The sequence below is a fragment of the Kryptolebias marmoratus genome, linkage group LG9 (assembly GCF_001649575.2).
Source record: "Kryptolebias marmoratus isolate JLee-2015 linkage group LG9, ASM164957v2, whole genome shotgun sequence".
NCBI lineage: Eukaryota > Metazoa > Chordata > Actinopteri > Cyprinodontiformes > Rivulidae > Kryptolebias > Kryptolebias marmoratus.
The window spans coordinates 30,580,050-30,590,029 of record NC_051438.1 but is presented as its reverse complement, the minus strand read 5'-3'; the positions used below and the strand labels follow the sequence as shown (position 1 = coordinate 30,590,029).

Sequence of the window (9,980 nt, the reverse complement as noted above, 5' to 3'; positions counted from 1 at the left end):
AACCTGAAAACCTGAGAACCTGAGAACCTGAGAACCTGAGGGAAAAATTCACCAGGAGGAGAAGGGAACATCCACCCCCCTCTCAGGTCCAAACGGTCATGTTTCAGAACTGATCCGGGCCGAAAACTGGTTCTAATCTGACCTCAGAGGCCCAGAAACACACCACACGCTCCACTGAGCCAATCTTTGTTAAACAGAACCTGGGTCCAGCTCCTAACCCAACGGAACCTGGGTCCGGGTCCTGACCCAACAGAACCTGGGTCCGGGTCCTGACTCAACAGAACCTGGGTCCAGCTCCTAACCCAACAGAACCTGGGTCCAGCTCCTGACCCAACAGAACCTGGGTCCGGCTCCTGACCCAACAGAACCTGGGTCCGGCTCCTAACCCAACAGAACCTGTGTCCAGCTCCTAACCCAACAGAACCTGGTTCCAGCTCCTGACCCAACAGAACCTGGTTCCAGGTCCTGACCCAGCAGAACCTCCTCCAGCAGCAGAACTCTCAATGGGTTCCTGGTTGTGGAGGAGTTGTGGCCCACTCTTCTTTCCAGCGTTGCTTCAGCTCAGCTCTCTGAGGTTCTGGTTCTGGTTCTGGACAGATGGCCTCACATCTGACTCCAGAATCAGCCCCAACCATCAGCCCTCCACCACCGTACTGACAGCTGGGAGGAGCTGGTTTTTCAGTCTGTCTTGTCCTGTTATGACCTTTAACCTTTAACCTGAGCATTGCATGGTCTGACCTTCAGGGTGAATTTACTGAGAAGCTTGACATCCGTTTGTCTTTCTAGAACGATGGACTCCAGATAGTTTGGAAATGACCTTTGACCCTTCCCAGGTTGATGGGCAGCAGCAGCTGCTTCTCTGAGGTCATTGCTGATGTCTTTCCACCCTGGCGTTGTGTTAACTCACCTGGACTCTGCTTTTCTAGAGGCGGTCCAGTTCAATAAAACTCTGGCTGATTTGCCTGAATTGTACCTGAAACGGTTTAAACTGTAAAAATGTTCTTAAAAGAGCAGCAGAGTCCGAGCGGGTGAAGTTCTTACAGCAGGAAACACCTCCATCAGCTGATCAGGAGCTGAATAAAAACCAGGCAACAAGGTCAGAGACCAGAAGGAACGATCGGACCACCACAGTCATCGTTCAGAACTTCTGGATGGGGTTCTGGAGAGTTAATATCTTACCTGCTGCAGATAGCAGCTCTCCTGTCTGCTCTGGTGTCCTGGTCCACTCCTGATCCTGATCGTTCCCGTCTGCAGCGTCTTGTTCACCAACACCTGAACACTTTTAGAAACCTTCACATGGTTGTGACAGCAGCAGCTAGCTGTAGCACTAAAACAACCATTTCATGCAAAAATGGAAACCATTTCCAGCACAGGAATGGGCCCCAAAGTGATATCTTCTGAAAGCAGGTTCCTGAGGTGAACCCTAACCTGACCTTTGACCTGAGGGTGTCTTCTTCTTCCTGTGTTTACAGCTTGATGCTCCAGGTCTTGTTTCCTGTTTCTGTGGCAGCGCCACCTACAGGCCTGGAGGAGATACTGCAGCGTTTTGGGACATTTCTGTGTTTATCAGTGACGACGTGGCCTGAAGGGGTTTTAAAACTGAAAACTCCTTTTTGGCAGTACGGTTCTAAAGTCCAAACACAATCCAGTCCTGCAGTGGTTGATAAAACGTTCTCACCTGAACATTTAATCTGACACTGTTGGAGGAATCAGAACAACGGCTGCAGACGTTAAACAGAGGCGTACATGTCTTTGACTGAATGTATTTTATTGTAAAGCTATAAGGAAGGAGTAATTACAAGATATTTCTTTGATTTGCTCAGCAAAAATAAAAGACCACATTTTTTTAAATTGAAACATGCGGATAAAAAAGGAAACAGATGAGGATCAAACAAATACGTCACCAAACTTCCTCCAAGAAGAAAAGAGAAATCAAACCAAGAAGCGTGAGACCGGACAGAAGTCAGGAAATAAAAAGAAACTGTCGTCCTCCAACTGAGCCCGACTCGTTTTACAGAACCTACAGGGTCAGGTTTCCTTCATGTTGTCTGAATATATAGAGTTTTTCATCATCTTTTAAAAACCTACACTTGCATGTACATAAAACTGTACAAAAAACAAGGCATCACTAGCATTTTCTATATAAATATAACCGACCAACACTGAGGCTACAAACGTGGACTTCCTGGAAAGACTCCGTCCTGCTCTTTTCTTTTTCCGATGTGAAAAATCAAAGTTTGGACTCAAAGATGTCTGACATTAGAGTTCCTCGTTCATATATTTCACTTTTACATGCTTTTATTGATCAGTGGTGCTGAAATTATCCACAAATCTGCACCTCAGATCAACTCAGACTTTTTATTTCTTCTCATCAGGACAGAAAAACCAAACGGGGATGAATGGAGCTCCATAAGTTCTCCTGTTTCCCATCCTGACCTCCAGAAGAAAGAACCACATAAAGTTTACTTTTATCCTTTGGGTCAGAAACCAGGATTCTCTTCTGCTTTTATTTTTCCATGGAGGGCTCCAATCAGTTTATAGAAACAATCAGATTCAGAATTAAAAGGATTTAAACTTTAATTTCAATCAGCAGAGAGAAACTTGAGTTTATTGGATGTTTCTGACGTTTGCTGAAAGGTTCGTTTTTAAACTGGTTTCTGAACAATCTAACTTTCTGTTTTGGGTTTTCTGTGTTTTTTTGGATCATCACTTCTTTGTTCATGGAGTAAAAAAACAGAAAACAGAAAAAGAGCCATCAGTTCCACCTCCACGTCTGTCTGCTTTAAAAAGAAAAACCTAACAAAAAAACAGCAACAACCACTTATTTCATACAGTATGTCTACAGCAGTGTTGGTTCCATAACATTGATAAAACAACGGTGACAACAACAAAAATGTCTAATATTTATAAGGTTGGCTTGTCTCATGCGTTCGTATAATACACAACCAAAAACACCAAACGTCCAGCTTCCTGTCGTCCTGATTTCACTTCAGACATTCAGATAAAAAACGACTTGTTGTGTTTGTTCTAAAAGCTTTCAGGTTGTGAAGTTTGTGGCAGAATCAGCAGGTTGTTATCCAGAAGTTGGACCTTAACGCAGAGAAACGTGGTTTGTTTTTGGGAACTTCTCCACATCAGCTGAACGTTGTCTCTGTGAGCTTCAGAGACAGGAAGTCATGGAAACAACAGCAGCGTTTTCAGGAAGCAGACTTCACCTCCGTGACCTCGAATAAACAGCATTTGGGGGATTTTAGTTTGATTTCCTGTCTGATACGGTTCAGGTTCCTCAGTTATCAACTATTTAAGGTTCAATGGCAGCAGGTTTGACATGAAGTGAGAAAACTGTAAAAAACGATCTGTTGGTTTGGTTTTCAGGGCACAAAATGAGCTGCTATGTCTCTGTTTGTGTCCAAAAACAAGATGGAGCAACTGCTTCAGAAACTTTCTGCAGTAATGTGGGCGGGGCCTGAAAACCAAACTGAAACCAAAGATGGAGATCATCTCATAAGCTCCACCCACCACACCTCTCCTCCCAACAAGTGTTGATGTCATTCAGTCACAAATTCTAAAGCAAAAGGAACTAGAGCTTGGTTCTGGTGGGGGTGACATGTTCCCCCCAGGTTCTGCAGCCGGGTGCTGGACTCCTTTTATTGGTGGTTGTTCTGATGTAAGAGCAGGTTTCAGGGCGTCTCTGTCTGCTGACGTTGTGAGGATTATAAACGGGTTCTGTTTTCCTGACCTTTCTGTGATAATTCCTGTTTCCTCTGAGTCCCTGCAGCCGACGGGCCGCAGGCTTCCACTGCTTCACACAAACATGGCTTCCATAACGCCTCTGGGGCCGAACATGTGGTAAATATAAGATGATCTTTTCAGAAAACATGTCTGACTCAGGTTTTTGGTTTTATTTTTAAAACCCAACATCAGGACACGGAAGGTTAGGATGCTGCTTGTGTTTAATTCAATCTGGATTCTTTAGGAGTCGGATAAACAGGAGACAGATTTTATTTTAAGAAACTAATCTTTCCTCTTGAGCCAAGCAGTGAAATCATTTCTGCTTCTTCTAAAAATAAACCAAAGGAGATTTTTATATATTTAGGCCATAAATTTGAAAACTGCCAGAAGTTTGGAGTTAATCGAGGAGAAAACCGAGTTTTATTCTAAAGATTAAAGTTAAAGCTCCAGTTTGTTCGACCGAGTCTCATTTTTTATTTAAATCTTTGATTAGAAATAGAAGAGCTGATTATTTCAGAAAACTTCAGATTTAAAAACGTTCATTTATCTGAGGGAATATCTGTCAGAAAGTCACACACACACACACACACACAGAGTGTGTGTCGGCAGGCCTCCTGGGGGCTGATAGCTTTGAACAGAATGTGTGATGCTGACCTGTCAGCAGGAAGCAGGAGCTCTGAGGAATCCATGACATGAAGAACTGAAGCTGTTCTGAAGGCAGGGCGGGTCCGACCTGGTTCTCGGCACCAGGTGGACCTAACGAAGGGTCCGGTGAGTGTAGGCCATGCAGGAATAAAATCGTGTTGTTTTGTTTTTAATTGTTTGAATAATGTCAGTAAAACTTCGACCAGCTGAAGTGTTAAACTGATTTAAAGAAGCGCCGTCCGGAGCGAGGAAGATGAGTAACGACTTTCTGAAGGAATCCTGCACCTTAAACTATTGAAGCTAAAAATGTTAAACTATTCTGGGTCTTACTGCTTGGAAGAACTTTACGGATCAAATAACATCTGATGGGACTACCTGAAAAAACAACGACCCAAAGATCTGTGGAGTGTTTTTATAATCCGAGTGTGTACCAACACACACACACACACACACACACACACACACACACACACACACACACACACACACACACACACGCGCGCGCGCTGCAGATGTTTGCTCTTCCTGCTCCAGCTTCTCCTGTGAGGTGAAGCCAGCAGCAGCAGCAGGTTGTTGGTTTTGCTGCTGGGGTTAATTGATGCCAAAGAGCTGAGGCTAAACTGACACTGCGTGACCTCTGACCCCTCTTATCTTTACACAACACACTCAGCGGAGCACACAGGCCGCCGGGGAGGCTCCCCGCCCGGCCAAGCAGCGGCTGGGCTTCACTGGAGAGGATAAACTGATTCGGTTTGTGGTGGAGGAGGAAGGAGGTGGACCTCCGTGTCGGAGCTGAAAATAATCAATCAGAGCCGGCGTTAAATCACCGGAGGAAGACGAGGAGCGTGACGTCCAGCGGCGGCGCCCAGGAGCTCTAAATCTCTGTCACCGAAGGGGGTGGGGGGCTGAGTTATGGTTGATAAATGTGCAGCGTTGTGTGAGTGTGCGTTTTCTAAACAGGCAGATATGTTGGTGATCAATCACAGCAGAGAGCGGAGGGATCGGGGCGACGATCACACACAGTTCACCCGGAACCAACGAGACGACAGACGCCTGATCCACGCTCATCAGAAACAACACAAACATGAGGGCATCAGCAGTCCAACACCTGTCACCCCTCCCTGACCCGTTTGCTGCCTGTCTCCATCCAAAACTAACAACTGAGGCGTCCTTTGATTCTGAAACCGAAGCTTCCTGGACTGTTACGGTCTCGCAGAGTTCTGAAGGCTGGTCTGCGTTGGACCGGGACCTTTCTTCCATCAGAGCTAAAAGCTAAAAAAAGTTAATTCTATTTATGCTATCTGGAGATATTCAGTCTGTCCAACTCTGAGGAAGAGCTCTGACTCAGCCTTTTACAGAAATAAAAGAATTAGCTCCATTTTAATTATCACTGGTTTGAAATGTTAATCGGTTTCAGAATGTACTGGCAAACAATGGGTGTGTGAAAAAAGAAAATGTCTCCAAACAGTTTTATGTACTCGTACTCATTCAGTACTTCATTCAGTACTTCACTACTGCAGAGAAAAGATGGGACCAACTAACTTTGGTTTCTGCAGCATATTTTCTTCCTCAGCATCACTTCAGGTAAAATCACACATTATCCTCAGCAACCATTAAACTGGGACTCAGAAGGGAGGAAGTTCTGAACCAGCTCGCTTTAACGGGCCCAAATTACAGCCAGTAATAAGCAGAGCCTCAGGTTGTAATTAGAGTTCCTCTGCTGCGCTCCGTGTGGACAAGGGGGGGTTGTTAGTGGACTAAAGCTTGAACAAATGTCATTAATCCTGCATTCCGCCGCGGGGACGGTCCGACGCCGTCCTGCTGCCGCGCAGCTAACAGCTTTAATAAATACTTCAACTAAACACCAACCGACGGAGGAGGTAAAGAGGTGGAAACTAACGATGACCACAGAGCTCTTCCTTCAAGCCTAAAAACACCACAGGGACCAGCTGCTCTCCGCTCAGCAGGACCGGACGGCTTCGGCTTCAGCTCCGGGAGGCTGAAGCGGCTGAAGCAGCTGAAGTGTCTGAAGCAGCTGAAGTGTCTGAAGCAGCTGAAGCTTCTGAAGCAGCTGAAGCGGCTGAAGCAGCTGAAGTGTCTGAAGCAGCTGAAGTGTCTGAAGCAGCTGAAGCTTCTGAAGCAGCTGAAGTGTCTGAAGCAGCTGAAGTGTCTGAAGCAGCTGAAGCTTATGAAGCAGCTGAAACAGCTGAAGCAGCTGAAGCCTCTGAAGCAGCTGAAGTGTCTGAAGCAGCTGAAGCCTCTGAAGCAGCTGAAACAGCTGAAGCTTCTGAAACGTCTGAAGCAGCTGAAACGTCTGAAATGTCTGAAGCATCTGAAGCAGCTGAAACAGCTGAAGGGTCTGAAGCAGCTGAAACGTCTGAAGCAGCTGAAACAGCTGAAGCGTCTGAAGCAGCTGAAACGTCTGAAGCAGCTGAAACATCTGAAGCAGTTGAAACAGCTGAGGCTTCTGAAGCTGCTGAAGCAGCTGAAGCGGCTGAGGCTTTTCTTTAGACTTTAGCTGATGACAGCGCCTGATGAATTTGACGACTGCAGAGTTTTTTTTTTCTTACATCAAGAGTGGGACAAAGTTACCATCTGAATTGATCTACAGTTAAAATATTTCTGTTGGTCCCCAGAGGATGAACCTTTTTGTATTTAATTCAGAATGTTCTTCATTTCTTTCTACATTTTGGGGGTTTTAAAATCTTTTCACCTCGACAGCTGCAGAGTTTGGTTTAGCCCTAAACACCAAACTGGAGCTTTAAGATAATCTAAAAACAGAGAAGGTGTCATGTGTTGGCTTTATGAAGATGTCTGCAGATAGATTTCAGAGAATCGGAACCTAAGCAACAGGGATTTATCAGCCGAAATAATCATATTTCTGCTCCCCAGAGGATGGACCATGGTTGGTTATGAATCAGAATTTGTTTTCTACATTTTCGGAACAAAACCTTGTAACTAATATATTTAGTTTAAAAAAATTAAACTTAAGCAGCAGGGTATTTAGATTTTTATTGATCATCTCCCCAGGGGATGAACCTTTCTGGATACTCACTTTCTATTTTCTACATTTTCACAACATGGTTCGTTGTGGGCTGTATTAACTGAAAGTTGTACTTTGGGCTTGTGTTGTAATTAGTTTGTGTGTTTGGAGCTGCTCTGTGCCTCTCTGCAGCAGTTTGGAGCTTTAGGTGGAGAAAGATCCAAACAGAACCACCCAGAATAAAACGGTTCTGTTCAATGACTGGATGAACTCATTAAAAGATTATACAGTTTGATTTGTTCAACTTTCTGTTTCGAAATAAAAACTATTCTCTGACGCCAGCAGGACTTTAAATCTTTTCACCTTCTCACATGTGAACATAAAACACGTTCACATGTGGAAAAATTGATTTTGTTTAACTCTTAAAGAGCTTCGTAGCTAGGTTTATCAGTTCTGGTAAACTACTAATGACTGTATGAGTAATCGGTACATTAATTCTACTAAATCTACTAAATGGAGCACTAAAAACATCAGACTTCTTTCTCTTCTGAAAAAAAAAAAAAACCAACAACTAAATTTGGTGTGTTTCTAACATTTTCACCCCTCACAAACTCAGACTGCTGTGAAGTCGTAGAGAAAAATTAAAATAAAGAAAACTATTAAAAAGTCTTGTGGTTGTAACTCGGCACCGTCGGTGATGCTCAAGAGTTCAGATTCCTGCAGAGTGACGTTAAACGCCGTGGCGTTGGTTCTGCGTGCGTGCCAAGATTTTCAGTCCATCGAATCGATGTTACATGAAGATCTGCAGACAGCACCAGGTCACGGATCCACACTCTGTCACCGTTGTAGTATTTACAGCTCTGTACACTAAAAAAGCTGCTAACAGCAAACAAACAAACTCCAGTGCGTTCCTGTAAACGTCTGATTCCTCCAACCTCCGGAGTTAACAATAAAAAGTTGAGGATAGATAGGATTACACAGTATACTTAAGTAGGATTTACAACAAGTTCTTTCCCTTCTGCCCCCCCCCAAAAAGATGTTTTTGTTCTTTTTCTGTTCTGACACAGAAACATAGCATAATGCCACGCACAAAAACAAACTCCAATACGTGATCAGCTAAAGTTTCCCATAAAATCATCACGACGATGTGTAGTTTACATTCCTTCCACAGCAGCAGGAAGTGCTGTTTTAATTTCTTTCTATTTTACATTTGATTGGTTTCGGGGGGGTGGTGGCGGCATCGGCAGCAGGTGGGGGGTCTAAAGCCTTGTTTGGTGATGCAGTTATAAAAAGGAAGGAGGGTGAGTCGGTGCTGCAGCACCATGAGTTCTAGGCACAGGGGCAGCTGTCAGGGGGTGGAGGGTGAGGCAGGACCACCGTCAGGGGGAGGCAGGTGTAAAATGCTTGGGGAGGTTTAGGTTGAGGGCTGCGCCCTCACAGGTAGATCTCCCTCTTTGAGGTCTGGCCGGTGGGGGTGGTAGCTGAGTGGTACTCTGCTGCCTGGCTCAGAGGGATTTCCTCCAGACCACAGTCTTTCCCAGATGAGTCTCCGCTCCCGGGGTAGGCACTGCTGTAGGGGGTCATGAACCTCATGTTGGCCACTTTGGAGCTGCTGCCACCGGCGCCGCCGCCGCCCGTCCCACGCTCCTCTGCCATCATGGGCTTGGGGCTGCCGTTCGCCATCAGGTGTTCCTGTCCGTCCATCTCCTGGTAAGGCACGAAGGTGGAGAGCTTGGGGGCACTCTTGGACACCTTGCGGTTAGGGGAAGGCTGTCCGGGCATCCAGCAGGAGTCGGAGTGGCCGAACTCGGTGCACTCGCGGGTGCAGTTACCAGTCATCGCCACGTCGGGAAGAGGCCTGAGGTCTGCAGAAAAACACAGAAACAGACGAGGGAAGGATGAATTCCCTGGAAACAGGCACACAGGATGAGATACCGTGAGATGGAGATGAGGCCTTTGACGAGGATGAAAGAAAAGAACTTCCTGATCACAAACAACCAGAACAGCAGCTCCAAGATGGAGTGGAAATTATTGCAGGTCTTGTTTTTTTTATCTAGAGCCGTACCAGCAGCTCTCAGAATGTGATTCAGCAGCTGCATCAGAAAAAGCTGCAGGAAGTTCTTTATTAAAGTCTCAGAAAATGTGAAGCAACAACAAGAAGTTGAAAAAAGGGAACAAAACTAATTCTTCTAATGCCTTGTAGAATGTCTGACTGATTCCTGAAATCAGTTATTAGAGATCTGAACATGGAGACATTGATTACATCTGTAAACCTGTTAGATTTGATTGGAAGGACTTACGCTCTTCAGTGTTACCGTCTGAAGCACATTGTTTAATCAACTGGGTGGAGAGAAAAACTGAGAAGGCTCAACTAAATAAATTCTGTTGGTCTATTTCAGGATTAACCTTTCTCCAAACCTCGAACAAATGTGCCGCATCACACTTTAATGAACCTTTATTTTCAGTTTCTACAAACATATCTGCCTCTTCCTTACTTTATTAAGGATGTCAATACATCACGACTCTAGGCTCTAAACCTGGTCCTGTTAGGAGCTCTAAACCCGGTCCTGTTAGGAGCTCTAAACCTGGTCCTGTTAGGAGCTCTAAACCTGGTCCTGTT

General features: G+C 45.1%; 1 protein-coding gene across 3 annotated transcripts in view; it reads right to left on the bottom strand.

Annotated features, from left to right (window-relative positions):
• Positions 1-6,596: 6,596 nt before the first annotated feature.
• LOC108250410 (protocadherin-1-like) overlaps positions 6,597-9,980 on the bottom strand; it is a 175,771-nt gene continuing 172,387 nt past the window's right edge. For all 3 annotated transcript variants that reach the window (XM_037977286.1, XM_037977284.1, XM_037977285.1), the window contains one exon: positions 6,597-9,225. In XM_037977286.1, the coding sequence (XP_037833214.1) occupies positions 8,795-9,225 (431 nt within the window). In that variant the 3' untranslated portion in view covers positions 6,597-8,794. The remainder of the gene's footprint in view (positions 9,226-9,980) is intronic.